Raw genomic sequence first — 17,217 nt, 5'->3', positions numbered from 1 at the left:
TGCGAAAGAGTGTAGGGTTAAGAACAAGGGACTTTGATTCCAAGATCAAATCCCTTTCTGCTATTTCTTAGCTGTCTGACTTTGGACAAGTTGCTTAAACCCATTGTGCCTCTGTTTGCTTGCCCATGAGATGGAGATTATAATAGCGCCTACCTCATAGGGCTATTTTTAATACAAGTTAGCTCTTAGAACAATGCCTACTTAAACTAACGATTTGTATTAGGTACTCTTTTATTTTCCATCCATACTGTGTATGCATATATTCATATTTATATTTATGTATTCTAATTAGGATTATATACCCCTACTTTCTTTAAAAATAAGGTTTTAAATAACTATATAATCAGTCATGAGGATACAACATGATTTATTCAACAAATCTGATGCTGTGAAACACATAAGTGATTTCTCTTTCAGGATTATAAATAACATTTGTTTTGCATTCTTTTCATAATCTTTTGCTCACTTTTCATTGTTACTTTGTATATGTTGCTAGAAATTGATTTGCTGGTGAAAAGGGTATAAACATTTTTACCGCTCTTGATACATACTGCCTGCTCTTGATAGATATTGCTTACTGGCCCAGGAAACTTTATCAATTTCACTTTTACCAAGAGTGTATGAAAGCATTCACATGAGTGTAACCTTATCATGCAGTGTGGGCCATGAGACAGAGGAGAGTTACAGAGGGCAGACAGCTTCCCCGCTGCTCAGCCACTGCCCTCTGCTCTAAAAGAGCCACAGTAGGAATTTCTACATAGATCCTATTATAAACATCTCCTTGTGAAACAATTTATCTTCTCTCAGAGAATTTTCTTCATTTTAGTATCTATATAGCTGCTTGCTATGTTCATTTAAAATTTTGTGACTTGCACAGACACAGTGCTGATGAACTGCTTATTTCAGGCAGTCTAAGCTCCCCAAGCATTTGCATTTTATGTCTTATCCTCTGTTTTGGACTCTTTGCCACTGATTTTTTTTAAAGTGATATTTTAAGAAAGAGGAGGGTTGATTTGTTGTGAGTGTATCTCTCTTTAAAAACTTTTCTAGGGAAGGACAACCTCTTCCAAAGACTTCTTTTGCTTTCTATGATTGACAGTCCCTGGTCAGTAATGAGCTTGAAGGAAGCTGCTGGACCCGGCACTGAACATGGGGCTGTGCTATCACCTAGCCGTGCCTTTCTCTGGTGATCAAGGAGCTGCTGGTTCAGACGGTGCCCTGTCTAATCCCACTAAGGCCCGAAGGACCAAGTGCAGTCTACTCTCCAGATTCTCCGCAACAGAAAGCAGACACTTGGGCTTCATGGTCCAGGTTGGAACAGGTAGTTAGCTCTGAGGACAGCTATGCATGAATGTCAGGAGGGGACTGCCAGGGGAACATTTATTTATTCTTTAAAATTGGAAGCAACAGTGATGGATGAAACCCAGAATGCGAAATTCACTTTCATCTTGATAAGCAACGCTTCTGTCCTTTCTCCTGGAATAGCAAGTATTAATCATTGAGTTCGATAATACAGCCTTCACATTCAGTGAAAGCCAAACACTCAGCACCTTCTAGAAAAATCTTAGTGCCATGCTTTCTTAGCATCTTGCAAGTCCTCTGAGGATGATGTGTTGTTCATCTTTGAAGCTGATCTTTTGTACTTGCATGTGTAGCTCAGGCTAGTGATGACACGCCAGAGGTATTTCCAACTAAGAACATTATTCACAGACGCTTTGGTTACAAATTTGTTAGCTCCACTTCCTGCTAAAACGACTAGCCTTGAAGAGTTTCAGAAATGGGAGCAGCCTTAAGGATGATAGAAATATTATGAAAATAGTAATAAGTCATACCCGTACAGCAAACTCCTTTTTCTTTGGAGTATCTGTTCATCAGCCATATTTTCCCTCTCAACAGTCCGGGTGTTGACGAAGATCGTGAAATAATAGGAATGAAAGGGACTTTGATTTTGTATTTTTAATAGCATTTTCCTCCACCAAATTACGAAAGTAATGCATGACCAAGGCAGAGAACTTGGAAAATACAGAAAAGCCACCAAGCAAAATAATCTCCCAAGAAATCATAATTTCACCACACAAAAGTAACCATTGTCAACATTTTGGTGAAAATCCTTAATTAAAGAGACTCTTAGAAGATGCCAGTTCACTGCCACTTCTTCCTTTCTCCACACCATCCTGCACCCTGTTTTGAAATGCAGAATTGTTTCTAAATCATTCCAGGAAAATTATTAGTTTTCTGAAATATCTCTGGAGGCGAGTCTATTGGCAGTCATTTCTAGTTTCTCACAAACCTTGAAGTTAGGAAATTATTTGTGTAGCTTTTGAGCACTGGGCCAGAAGTGAGGGATATTTGGGTTCTAGTTCCAGCTCTACCACTTATTTACCAACTGGCCGACCTCAGGCAAGTCCAGGCTAGCGGCCCTGCCTCAAGCCCCTCCAGATGTAACCTCTGCAACCCCACTTCCTTCACTTCCTTTTGCCTCAGTTTCCCAATAATTTCCTAGTAATTGTACTGAATCAGTGTTTTTCATTTTTTACATTAAAATTTATTTATTTTTAAATTTTATTTTGTTTTTAAAGACTTTATTTTTTATAACAGATTTAGATTTGCAATGAAACTGAATGGCAAGTACAGAAAGTTCCCATATAGTCCCTGCCCCCACACATACACAGTCTTCCTCACTGTCAGCATCCCCAACCGGAGAGGTACATTGGTTACAGCCGATGAACCTACACTGACACATCATTATCACCCAAAGTGCATAGTTTGCACTGGTGTTGGGCATTTTAGGGTTTTTGACACATGTATGCACCATTGTAATATCATACAGAATAATTTAATTGCCCTAAAAATCCTCCGTGCTCCTCCTACTCATTCCTCCCTCCACTCCACTCCTGGCAATACTGATATTTTTACTGTCTCCGTAGTTTTGCCTTCTTCAGACTGTCATATGCTTGGAATCATAAGGTTTGTAGTCTTTTCAGATTGGCTTCTTTCACTTAGTGATATGCATTTAAGGTTCCTCCATGTCTTTTTATGGCTTGATAACTCATTTCTTTTTATCACTGAATACTACTCCATTGTCTGGATTATACACACTTTATTATACACACATTCACCTACTGAAGGATGTGTTGGTTGCATTCAAGTTTTGGCAATTATGAATGAAGTTGCTATAAACACTCATGTGCAGGTAATTGTGTAGATATACATTTTTAATGCTTTTGAATAAACACTCAGGAGCACAATTGCTGGATTGTATAGTATGTTTAGTTTTGTAGGAAACTGCCAAACCATCTTCCCAAGTGGCTGTACCATTTTCCATTTCCACCAACAATGAGTGAGAGTCCCTGTTGCTCCACATCCTCATCAGTGTTTGGTGTTGTCAGTATTCTGGATTTCGGCCATTCTGACAGGTGTATTGTGGTATCTCATTTTGTTTTAATTTGCATTTCTCAGATAATATCACACGGCGCATCTTTCAGTAAGCTTATTTGCCATCTGCATATTTTCTGTGGTGAGGTGTCTGTTAAAGTCTTTGGTCCATTTTTTAATCAGGTTGTTTGTGTTCTTATTGTTGAGTTTTAAAAGCTCTTTGTATATTTTGGATAACAGTCATTTAGCAGGTATGTCTTTTGCAAATATTTTCTCCCAGTCTGTGGCTTGTCTTCTCATTCTCTGGAGATCAGTGGTTTTTACACTTTCTTCTGCTGAAGCCAAATATTATGGAAGAAGCCATGGGGTCACCAGAGGATAGGTGCACAGGGTAGTGAGGGAAAGTTGGAGTGAATGGGCTCTGGTGCCCCCACCCCGCAACATTTCTCTTGCTTTAATCAGAGAAGTTTGACTTCATCCAGATTGCATTTGAGGACTTTACATGAGGTTCACCTTTTTGTTTGTTTTAAATGTGGTTTTTACTCTCAAAATGTTTTAAATACCACTGAACTTGATGATCATCTTAAGGCCCTTTTAAGATTTATGATTCTGGAATTCTGTGGCTGTATTTTTGCAATGTAATATAACCTTCCTCTCCTTAAGAAAAAAATGAGATAAACCTGTTATAAACAATCATGTGACATTTTTTCAATACAGTTTTCATCCACGTAGTGCTCACTTAGATAGAAACAATACACCTAAAGAATATGCACCATTCACATGCCCACTCATCTCTCAAAAATAGGAACTTTCAACACTAGGTATCTTTTTCACAATAATCAGAGAGAACTCTCAGCCATTTCAATTCTAGTCTAGGAAAAAGAGGGAAAATATATTTGAAGGTTTCTGGTTCATGTGATAAATTTGCAGACCGGAACCAAGATGATATGACCGTCATTTATTAGTGACTAGTGCAAAGCATTGCAGGCTATTAAGCAGGCTGTTCAGTTCAGGGTGATATGGACATGCACACATTGGCCAATCATATATGCTCAGATTGTATGTCATTTTTTTCTGCATTTTAGTCTAAGTGTCAGATAGGTGTTTCGTGATGTTTTATAAACACTTCTGTTCATATGAACATTGTTCATTGATTTGGCAAGGAATGAAGGGGTGTCATTTTCATGATTTTATTTGTATGTTAACTATTCCACAGCAGATTTGAAATGCCTTACCAAATTTTATGCAGTGTAAAGGGGTAAACCAATATTTGACACAATCATTATAAATTGAGGATAATCTGAAGAAAATAATAAATCCAGGAGTCAGATTAGCACACTGATATGGTTTGGCTCTGTGTCCCCACCCAAATTTCATATTGAATTGTACTCCCATAATTTCCATGTGTTGTGGGAGGGACCCAGTGGAAGATAATTTGAATCATGGGAGTGGTTTCCTCCAGACTGTTCTCACTGTAGTGAATAAGTCTCATGAGATCTGATGGTTTTATCAGGGGTTTCCGCTTTTATATCTTCCTCATTTTTTCTCTTGCCACCACCATGTAAGAAGTGCCTTTTACCTCCCACCATGATTCGGAGCCCTCCCCAGCCATGGGGAACTGTAAATCCAAGTAAACCTCTTTTTCTTCCCAGTCTCGGATCTGTCTTTATCAGCAGCATGAAAATGGACTAATACAGTAAATTGGTTCCAGGAGTGGAGTGTTGCTGAAAAAAATACCCCAAAATGTGGAAGCAATCTTGGAACTGGATATCAAGGAGAGGTTGGAGCAGTTTGGAGTGCTCAAAAGAAGACAGGAAAATGTGGGAAAGTTTGGAACCTCCTAGAGACTTGTTGAATGACCTTGAGAAGAATGCTGATAATGATATGAACAATAAGGTCCAGGCTGAGGTGGTCTCAGATGGAGATGAAGAAATTGTTGGGAAGTGGAGCAAAGGTGACTCTTGTTATGTCTTAGCAAAGAGACTAATGGCATTTTGCTCCTCCCCTGGAGATTTGTGGAACTTTGAACTTGAGAGAAATGATTTGGGGTATCTGGCAAAAGAAATTTCTAAGCAGCAAAACATTCAAAAGGTGACTTGGGTGTTGTTAAAAGCATTCTGTTTTAAAAGGGAAGCAGCATAAAAGTTCAAAAAATTTGCAGACTGATGATGCAGTAGAAAAGAAAAACCCATTTTTTTGAGAAGAAATTCAAGCTGGCTGCAGAAATTTGCATAAGTAACAAGGAGCCAATGTTAATCCCCAAGACAATGGGGAAAATGTCTCCAGAGCATGTCATAGGTCTTCATGGATGCCCCTCCCATCACAGACCCAGAAGCCTACGAGGAAAAGAAACAATTTTGTTGGCTGGTCCCAGGGTCCCCATGCTGTGTACAGCCTAGGAACATGGTGTCCTGCATCTTAGCCACTCCAGCTGTTGCTAAAAGAGGCTAAGGTACAGCTCAGCCTATGGTTTCAGAGGGTGCAAGCCCCAAACCTTGGCAGTTTTCATGTGGTGTTGAGCCTGTGGGTACACAGAAGTCAAGAATTTAGGTTTGGGAACCTCCACTTAGATTTCAGAAGATGTATGGAAATGCCTGGATACCCAGGCAAACATTTGCTGCAGGGATGGGGCCCTCATGGAGAACCTTTGCTAGGGCAATGAGGAAGGGAAATGTGGGGTTGGAACCCCCACACAGAGTCCCCACTAGGGCACTGCCTAGTGGAGTTGTGAGAGGAGGACCACTGTCCTCCAGACCCCAGAATGGTAGATCCACTGACAGCTTGCACCATGTGACTGGAAAAGCCACAGACACTCAATACCAGCCTGTGAAAGCCGTCATGGTTGGAGGTGGTGTTGGTTATACCCTATAAAGCCACAGGTTTGGAGCTGCCCAAGACTATGGGAACCTACCTCTTGCATCAGCATGACCTGGATGTGAGACATTCAGTCAAAGGAGATATTTTGAAGCTTTAGAATTTGACTGCCCTGGTGGATTTTAGACTTGCATGGGCCCTGTAGCCCCTTTGTTTTGGCCAATTTCTCCCGTTTGGAACCGCTGTATTTACCCAATGCCTAAACCCCCATTGTATCTAAGAAGTAACTAGCTTGCTTTTGATTTTACAGGCTCATAGGCAGAAGGGACTTGCCTTGTCTCAGACAAGACTTTGGACTGTGGACTTTGATTAATTCTGAAATGCATGAAGACTTTGGGGGACTGTTGGGAAGGCATGATTGCTTTTGAAATGTGAGGACATGAGATTTGGAGGGGCCAGGGGTGGAATGTTATGGTTTGGCTCTGTGTCCCCACCCAAATCTCATCTTGAATTATACTCTCATAATTCCTAAGTGTTGTGAGAGGGACCTGGTGGGAAACAATTTGAATCATGAGGCCAGTTTTCCCTATCTTGTGGTAGTAAGTCTCATGAGATCTGATGGTTTTATCAGTTTCTACTTTTGCATCTTCCTCATTTTCTCTTGCTGCTGCCATGTAAGAAGTGCCTTTCACAAGCATAGGGAAGAAGTATCCTTGCTGGACCTGCAGGCTGTACTTCTTCTGACAATATGGACTGCAAGTGCCTATGTTTACTTTGACCAAGACGGCCTTTCTTTTCACAGAAAGCCGTGGTACACCCCTTGAATTTCATAAGACCTCTCTTTGCAGTGGGTTAGATGCGCTTTTATACTCTGTCAGGAAAACATATTTTTTTCCATTTAAAAACCAATCTTTTGGTCACTTCCAAGATGGCCATATAGGAATAGCTCCAGTCTGCAGCTCCCAGTGAGATTGAAGCAGAGGGCAGGTGATTTCTGCATTTCCAACTGAGGCACCTGGTTCATCTCACTGGGACTGGTTGGAAAGTGGGTGCAGCTCACAGAGAGTGAGCCAAAGCAGGGCAGGGTGTCGCCTCACCCACAAAGTGCAAGAGGTCAGGGGATTTTCCTTTCTTAGCCACGGGAAACCATGACAGACTGTACCTGGAGAAACAGTACACTCCTGACCAAATACTGCACTTTTCCCCACAGTCTTGGCAACTGGAAGACCAGGAGATACCCTCCTTTGCTTGGCTCAGTGGGTCCCACGCCCATGGAGCCTTGCTCACTGCTAGCGCAGCAGTCTGAGATCAACCTGCAATGCTACTGCTTGATGGGGGAAGGGGCGTCTGTCATTGCTGAGGCTTGAGTAGCTCATCGTGTAAACAAAGCAGTGGGGAAGCTCGAACTGGGCAGAGCCCACCGCAGCTCAGCAAGGCCTACTGCCTCTCTAGATTCCACCTCTGGGGGCAGCACATAGCAGAACAAAAGGCAGCAGACAGCTTCTGCAGACTTAAACATCCCTGTCTGACAGCTCTGAAAAGAGCAGTAGTTCTCTCAGCACAGTGTTCGAGCTTTGAGAACTGAGAGACTGCCTCCTCAAGCAGGTCCCTGACCCCCATGTAGCCTGACTGGGAGACACCTCAAACAGGCAGGTGCCCCTCTGGGACGAAGCTTCCAGAGGAAGGATCAGGCAGCAATATTTGTTGTTCTGCAGCCTCCACAGGTGATACCCAGGCAAACAGGGTCTGGAGTGGACCTCCAGCAAACTCCAACAGACCTGCAGCTGAGGGGCCTGACTGTTAGAAGGAAAACTAATAAACAGAAAGGAAGAGCATCAACATCAACAATAAGAACATCCACACCAAAACCCCATCTGTAGGTCACCAACATCAAAGATCAAAGGTGGATAAAACCACAAAGATGGGGAGAAACCAGAGCAGAAAAGCAGAAAATTCCAAAAACCAGAGTGCCTCTTCTCCTCCAAAGGATCGCAGCTCCTCACCAGCAAGGGAACAAAACTGGATGGAGAATGACTTTGGTGAGTTGACAGAAGTAGGCTTCAGAAGGTCGGTAATAACGAACTTCTCCAAGCTAAAGGAGCATGTTCTAACACATCATAAGGAGGCTAAAAACCTTGAAAAAAAGGATATATGAAAGTCTAACTAGAATAAACAGTGTAGAGAAGACCTTAAATGACTTGATGGAGCTGAAAACCACAGCATGAGAACTTTGTGACATATGCACAAACTTCAATAGCTGATTTGATCAAGTGGAAGAAAGGATATCAGTGGTTGAAAATCAAATTAATGAAATAAAGTGAGAAGACAAGATGAGAGAAAAAAAAGAATGAAAAGAAATGAACAAAGCCTCCAAGAAATATGGGACTATGTGAAGAAACCAAATACATGTTTGATTGGTGTACTGGAAAGTGATGGGGAGAATGGAACCAAGTTAGAAAACACTCTTCAGGATATTATCCAGGATAACTTCCCTAACCTAGCAAGGCAGGCCAACATTCAAATTCAGGAAATACAGAGAACACCACAAAGATACTCCTCAAGAAGAGCAACCCCAAGACACATAATTTTCAGATTAAACAAGTTTGAAATGAAGCAAAAAGACGTTAAGGGCAGCCAGAGAGAAGGGTCAGGTTACCCACAAAGGGAAGCCCATCAGACTAACAGGGGATCTCTCAGCAGAAACCCTACAAACCAGAAGAGAGTGGGGGCCAATATTCAACATTCTTAAAAAATCTTATAAAAAAGAATTTTCAACCCAGAATCTTATATCCAGCCAAGCTAAGCGTCATAAGTGAAGGAGAAATAGAACCCTTTACAGACAAGCAAATGCTGAGAGATTGTGTCACCACCAGGCCTGCCTTACAGGAGCTCCTGAAGGAAGCACTAAACATGGAAAGGAACAACTGGTACCCAGCCACTGCAAGAATATGCCAAATTGTAAAGACCATCGATGCTATGAAGAAACTGCATCAATTAATGGGCAAAATAGCCAGCTGACATAAAAATGACAGGATCAGATTCAAACACAACAATATTAACCTTAAATGTAAATGGGCTAAATGCTCCAATTAAAAGACACAGACTGGCAAATTGGATAAAGAGTCAAGACCCTTTGGTGCGCTGTATTCGGGAGACCCATCTCACATGCACATAGGATCAAAATAAAGGGATGAAGGAAGATCTACCAAGCAAATGGAAAGCAAAAAGAAAAAAAAAAAAAAAAGCAGGGGTTGCAATCCTAGTCTCTGATAAAACAGCATTTAAACCAACAAAGATCAAAAGAGACAAAGACAGCCACTACATAATGGTAAAGAAATCAATTCAACAAGAAGAGCTAACTACCCTAAATATATATGCACCCAGTACAGGAGCACCCAGATTCATACAGCAAGTCCTTAGAGATCTACAAAGAGACAGACTCCCACATAATAATAATGGGAGACTTCAAAACCCCACTGTCAATATTAAACAGATCAACAAGACAGAAGGTTAACAAGGATATCCAGGACTTGAACTCAGCTCTGGACCAAGTAGACCTAATAGACATCTACAGAACTCTACACCCTAATCAACAGAATATACATTCTTCTCAGGACCACATCACACTTATTTTAAAACTGACCACATAATTGAAAGTAAAACAGTCGTCAGCAAATGCAAAAGAACAGAAGTCACAACAAACTGTCTCTCAGACCACAGGGCAATCAAATTAGAACTCAGAATTAAGAAATTCACTCAAATCCATACAACTACACGGCAACTGAACAACCTGCTCCTGAATGACTACTGGGTACACAATGAAATGAAGGCAGAAATAAAGATGTTCTTTGAAACCAATGAGAACAAAGACACAATGTACCAGAATTTCTGGGACACATTTAAAGCAGTGTGTAGAGGGAAACGTATAGCACTAAATGCCCACAAGAGAAAGCAGGAAAGATCTAAAATTGACACCCTAACATCACAATTAAAAGAACTAGAGAAGCAAGAGCAAACAAATTCAAAAGCAAGCAGAAGGCAAGAAATAACTAAGATCAGAGCAGAACTGAAGGAAATAGAGACACAAAAAACCCTTCAAAAAATCAATGAATCTAGGAGCTGGTTTTTTGAAAAGATCAACAAAATTGATAGACCGCTAGCAAGACTAATAAAGAAGAAAAGACAGAAGAATCAAATAGACGCAATAAAAAATGATAAAGGGGATATCACCACCGATCCCACAGAAATACAAACTACCATCAGAGAATACTATAAACTCCTCTATGCAAATAAACTGGAAAATCTAGAAGAAATGGATAAATTCCTGGACACATACACCCTCCCAAGACCCAACCAGGAAGAAGTTGAATCTCTGAATAGACCAATAACAGGTTCTGAAATTGAGGCAATAATTAATAGCCTACCAACCAAAAATGTCCAGGACCAGAGAGATTCATAGCCGAATTCTACCAGAGGTACAAAGAGGAGCTGGTACCATTCCTTCTGAAACTATTCCAATCAATAGAAAAAGAGGGAATCCTCCCCAACTCATTTTATGAGGCCAGCATCATCCGGATACCAAAACCTGGCAGAGACACAACAAAAAAGAGAATTTTAGGCTAATATCCCTGAGGAACATCCATGTGAAAATCCTCAATAAAATACTGGCAAACCAAACCCAACAGCACATCAAAAAGCTTATCCACCAAAACCAAGTCAGCTTCATCCCTGGGATGCAAGGCTGGTTCAATATATGCAAATAAATAAACGTAATCCATCACATAAACAGAACCAAAACACATGATTATGTCAATAGATGCAGAAAAGGCCTTTGACAAAATCCAAGAGCCTTCATGCTTAAAACTCTCAATAAACTAGGTATTGATGGAACGTAACTCAAAACAGTAAGAGCTATTTATGACAAACCCACAGCCAATATCATACTGAATGGGCAAAAATTGGAAACATTCCCTTTGAAAACCAGCACAGGATAAGAACGCCCTCTCTCACCACTCCTATTCAACATAGTGTTGGAAGTTCTGGCTAGGGCAATCAGGCAAGAGAAAGAAATAAAGGATATTCAATTAGGAAAAGAGGAAGTCAAATTGTCTCTGTTTGCAGATGACACGATTGTATATTTAGAAAACCCCATCGTCTCAGCCCAAAATCTCCTTAAGTTGATAAGCAACTTCAGCAAAGTCTAAGGATACAAAATCAATGTGCAAAAATCACAGGCATTCCTGTACACCAATAATAGACAAACAGAGAGCCAAATCATGAGTGAACTCCCATTCACAATTACTACAAAGAGAATAAAATACCTAGGAATCCAACTTACAAGGGATGTGAAGGACCTCTTCAAGGAGAACTACAAACCACTGCTCAACAAAATAAAAGAGGACACAAACAAATGGAAAAACATTCCATGCTCATGGATAGGAAGAATCAATATTGTGAAAATGGTCATACTGCCCAAAGTAATTTATAGATTCAATGCTATCCCCATCAAGCTACCACTGACTTTCTTCACAGACTTGAAAAAAACTAAAGTTCACATGAAACCAAAAAACAGCCTGCAAAGCCAAGACAATCCTAAGCAAAAAGAACAAAGCTGGAGGCATCACGTTACCTGACTTCAAACTATACTACAAGGCTACAGTAACGAAAACAGCATGCTACTGGTACCAAAACAGATATATAGACCAATGGAACAGAACAGAGGCCTCAGAAATAACACCACACATCTGATCTTTGGCAAACCTGACAAAAACAAGCAATGGGAAAAGGATTCCCTATTTAATAAATGGTGCTGGGAAAACTGGCTAGCCATATGTAGAAAGCTGAAACTGGATTCCTTCCTTACACTGTATACAAAAATTCACTCAAGAAGGACTAGAGGCTTAAATGTAAGACCTAACACATAGAAGAAAACCTATACAATACCATTCAGGATATAGGCATGGGCAAAGACTTCATGACTAAAACACCAAAAGCAACGGCAACAAAAGCCAAAATAGACAAATTGGATCTAATTAAACTAAAGAGCTTCTGCACAGCAAAGGAAACTATCATCAGAGTGAACAGGCAACCTACAGAATGGGAGAAAATTTTTGCAATCCACCCATCTGACAAAGGGGTAATATCTTTGTAGAATCTACAAAAAACTTAAACAAATTTACAGGAAAAAACCAAATTCATCAAAAAAGTGGGCAAAGGATATGAACAGACACTTCTCAAGACATTTATGCAGCCAACAGACATATGAAAAAATACTCATCATCACTGGTCATCAGAGAAATGCAAATCAAAACCACAATGAGATACCATCTCATGCCAGTTAGAATGGCAATCATTAAAAAGTCAGCAAACAACAGATGCTGGAGAGGATGTGGAGAAATAGGAATGCCTCTACACTGTTGGTGGGAGTGTAAATTAGTTCAACCATTGTGGAAGACAGTGTGGCAATTCCTCAAGGATCTAGAACTAGAAATACCATTTGACCCAGCGATCTCATTAGTGGGTATATACCCAAAGGATTATAAATCATGCTACTATAAAGACACATGCACATGTATGCTTATTGCAGCACTATTTACAATAGCAAAGACTTGGAACCAACCCAAATGTCCATCAATGACAGACTGGATTAAGAAAACGTGGCACATATACACCATGGAATACTATGCAGCCAATAAAAAAGGATGAGTTCATGTCCTTTGCAGGGACGTGGATGAAGCTGGAAACCATCGTTCTAAGCAAACTATCACAAGGACATAAAACCAAACACCACATGTTCTCACTCATAGGTGGGAGTTGAACAGTGAGAACACATGGACACAGGGCGAGGAATATCACATACTGGGGCTTGTCAGGGGGTTGGGGGAGTGGAGGAGGGATAGCATTAGGAGAAATACCTAATGTAAATGACAAGTTGATGGGTGCAGCAAACCAGCATGGCACGTGTATACCTATGTAACAAACCTGCACATTGTGCACATGTACCCTAGAACTTAAAGTATAATAAAAAGAAAAAAAAGTGCCTTTCACCTCCCACCATGATTCTAAGGCCTTCCCAGCCTTAGAACTGTAAGTCCAATGACACCTCTTTTTCTTCCCAGTCTCAGGTATGTCTTTATCAGCAGCGTGAAAATGATACACACACACAGAAGTATATCTTTACAGTTCCCAGGATGGACTGCAAGTTTGGCTGTAAATTTCCTTTGCCTGGCCAAAGCAAAAAGAACACATTTTATTATAAGGTTCACAGGCTTTTAATTAAAAAAAAATAGACCAGTTATTCAACATAAAAATTCCTTTTCAGACAAAGTTCTACAAAGTCTATTTCTTACAAGTAGGACTTTGGCAAGGACTGTGCAACTGACAACTCGAAGTCATTTATTCCGTGGTAAGAAACCGGAGTACAGATCTTTTGGGTTACCAGTTAGGGGATGATCCATGTGTTTTGATAATCACCTTGGTGGTGATTAGGCTAAAGGTCTCCTATGAAAACCACTAACTTCACACTTCATAGGATGCACCGAAGCCCTTATCACTGCATGGATGAGGGCTAGGTCAGGGCATTGGTAGGCAGAGTTTATAACATGGGGCAGGAAGCATTGAAATTCTATTCCACCTCTTAGTGTATCAGGTCAGGAGTGAAATCTCCTATCTTCCTCTTCTGGATCACTTTCCTCCTGAAGCATCTGGCATAGATGTCTAGGTATAGCTGGGCATTGTGGTTTGTGCCTATAGACCCAGTTACTTGAGAGGCTGAGGCGGGAGGATTGGTTGAGCGCAGGAGTTTGAGGCTGCAGTGAGCCATGATTGCACCACTGCACTCCAGCCTGGGTGAGAGAGCAAGACCCTGTCTCTCTTTCTAAAAAAAATAAAAAAGAAAAAGAAAAAAAGATGTCCAGGCGTGTTCTGGTTACTGCTGCTGACTGCTAAATTTAACAGCTAGAAAAAAAATGTTTGGACTCTATAGATCATAAATTTGGATAAGACACAGAGGGAATGGCTTGTCTCATGTTCACAATGTCTGAAGTCTTAGATGGGGAGAGTTGTCAACCAGGGGTAATTTGAGAGTTACGGGCTGGAGCCACCTTGAGGTATCTTTATTCATAGGCTAGCAATTGATATTGGCTGTTGGCTGGGACATCAACTGGACCTGTCAAATGGGAGACCTGTCTGATATCACAGCATGGGACACTAGACCTCTCACAAAGTGGCAAGGGCTCCAGAAGCAACTGTCCCAGCTGACAAAACAAAAGTTTCATAGCCTTCTATGACATGCACTTAGAAGTGGTAATGTGTCACTTCCAGCCCATTCTATTGATTAGAAGTGAGTCATGAGTCCACTCAGTTTCAAGGGAGAGGGCCCAGATCCCATATCTCCATGGGAAGGGTGCCAAGAACACCTTGTAGAAAAACTTGTGGATAGGAGATACTGGTGTGGTCATCCTTGGAAAACACGATCTTCCCCAGTGTGTAAGAGCAGCTTCCTGCTCTGCGTTGTGGCTTAGTTATTACTGAAATACCAGGCAAGAAAGGGTGGGATCCAGGGAAACAAATATATCCAGGATGTTTTGGTCTGCCTTTTCTGGGAAAAAAGGAAACCCTCAAAGCCTCTGAGACCAGGTCATCCCAGTGGGACCAGAAGTTCCACATGGAACGTTCTGCAAACTCCTCTGCAATAGATGGACTGTGCATTTTCCAAGTGTGTCTTTAGGGCATCTTTTCTGACCTTGGAAAGATAGTAAGTGACTGTGGAGTACAAAATCCAGAACCCTGGCTGTTTAAAAATACATTACAGATACAACTAATGAAAAGAAGGCTCCTAAGGAAAATATAGATACGTAATGGCTTTGTCCTAAAAGGTATAAGGCTATAATATTTTATTACAAAGGCTATAATATTTATTACAAAATTTATTTAAATAAATATTTAATATTTATTTAAATAATTAATATTTATTTTATTATTAATAATTAATACTTAAATATTTAAATAAATATAATGTTTCTTATAAAAATTAAAAACTAGGACTTTATATTTAAAAATGAGATATTAAATTCTTTTTCAAAAGTGCACATTTAAGATTTTTTTTCTCAAGTCAACTGAATCAGTTCATCAGTTTCACTGTGAATGTGTTGATACACCAAGTATTTACTTTCTAGAACATCTAGTAGATTTCAATAAAAAATTATACAAGTTGAAAAATGTCACTGAATCAGAGGCATATGGTTGGTTATGTAGTATCTGTGCCAAGTGGGTATATAGCAATACCAAATGAACAGGACTGCCATGTTCCCTTGCTGGGTTCCGGCAAAAACACTCATCTTCACTGTCATCTCCCTTTGAGACCTCTTAGAGAGGACTTCGATAAGTGTATGGTCTTATACACACTAGTCTAACAATACACATTTGCTCAAGGATTGGGTTATGAGCATGCTCTTCACCTTTCAGGTAAACATTACACATCAGTAGAAGGATGGAAGTTTCCTATCTATGAACAAATATTTCCCAAAGCAGTAATCTCTTTATTCAATTCACATAATGAGAAGTTAGTTCCTCTACGCCATAGAGCAATCTCTTTGAAGTCTTTAGTAATGTTGAGGGCTTTAAATCATAACAAACTAGACATTCAAGTGTCTTAGGCTTGCCCCTTAGTTCTTTGAACAAATTGGTTGCTATGAAGTATGTTAGTATTCATAATGAATGGATGGCATGATGGGGGATGTCTAGCTGGTTCTAGAATTTAGACTGTGGTTTCCATAACGAAGTGTGGCAGTATTGGTATTAGGGAATAGAATGATTTCTAAGTAAACTTTGCAACCTAAAGCCTTAAGAATGTAGGAAATGGCAACAAAAAGAGGCATACAAAACATTCCTCTGGCTTTATTCCTCTTTTCACAAATGTATTCACTTTCCCATCAGTAAGTCATAAAATACTTCTCATCTTGCATCAGAGTAGGACACCTACTGTAACAAATAGGCTACAAAATGTATAATGGCTCAAACACCTAGAAGTTTATTTCTTGTTTACTTAACAATGCTGGGTCCATGAACAGGTTAGTATCATAACCCTCTCTGATGTGGTCACTCAGGGAGTCAGGCTGTTGAGGGCTCTGCCATCATGAATGGGTGGCTTCCAAGGTCATCCTAAGAGTTATCTCCATTATAACCAGTCCAGGCAGAAAGGAAGAACAGGCATGGAGGAGCAAGGATATCCATGGAGAAGTCATCCTCTTAAAGTCATCGTAGCATCGTGATAGGGCTCTTTTCACAAAACAAAGATACAGTCCATGTTTTCAAGATTTTACATTTTAGTAGCCACAATACAAAGAAGCTAAGATAGTCTTGTGATTCATCATCCTGGCTGTTAATGGAGAGTTTTTTTAAAAGCACAGATATCAGGGCTCCACCCTCAGCTTCCAATCATGAGGTTTTGATGGAACCTGACAGCTGCATCTTGTAAAACTCCACAGGAGATTCGGAGAGACAGCCAAGTTTGAGATTCACAAACCTTAAGAGAAAAATCTCCTTCAATTGCCAGTAACAAACTACCAGTCTAAGAAAATATACATATTCCTTTGACTACTTTTAAATGAAACAACTAGGTAATAATTTATCTGTACATATAATTAAAAATTTAATGTATTTTATAACCATCATATAAAGGAGAAATAATATTAAACTATACCAAAATAAAATGATATATATTTCAATGCAGATGCCCAAGCTTGACTAAAGTAGGAAACATAATACAGTAATAAAATGCTTATATATACTTATAATGAATGTTTGGATATGAGAAGACGATCAGAGGCTTTTTATACGAGAAGTACAGGCATATGAAAAAGCAGAAAAAGAGATGGACACCAGATTGAGAAAACTAAAAACTAACCAATCTATTTGTGTATGATAAAAGGAGAAAAAATAAATAAATCGATTAGTAAAAATATGCTACTGTGTGGTCTAAATACTTGTCCCTTCCAAAACTCATGTTGAAATTTAATCCCCAATGTG

At 40.0% G+C, this 17,217-nt stretch overlaps 1 protein-coding gene across 13 annotated transcripts in view; it reads left to right on the top strand.

Annotated features, from left to right (window-relative positions):
* ESR1 (estrogen receptor 1) overlaps positions 1–17,217 on the top strand; it is a 447,068-nt gene that overhangs the window by 415,043 nt on the left and 14,808 nt on the right. Inside the window, exon 7 of one of the 13 annotated variants that reach the window (XM_017957427.2) lies at positions 7,400–8,526. Within the exon in view, the coding sequence (XP_017812916.1) occupies positions 7,400–7,482 (83 nt within the window). The 3' untranslated portion in view covers positions 7,483–8,526. 13 annotated transcript variants of the gene reach the window in all.

This window comes from Papio anubis, chromosome 6 (assembly GCF_008728515.1).
Source record: "Papio anubis isolate 15944 chromosome 6, Panubis1.0, whole genome shotgun sequence".
Lineage (NCBI taxonomy): Eukaryota > Metazoa > Chordata > Mammalia > Primates > Cercopithecidae > Papio > Papio anubis.
Note: the sequence above shows the minus strand (reverse complement) of the source record. Positions and strands in the feature narration are given on the sequence as shown.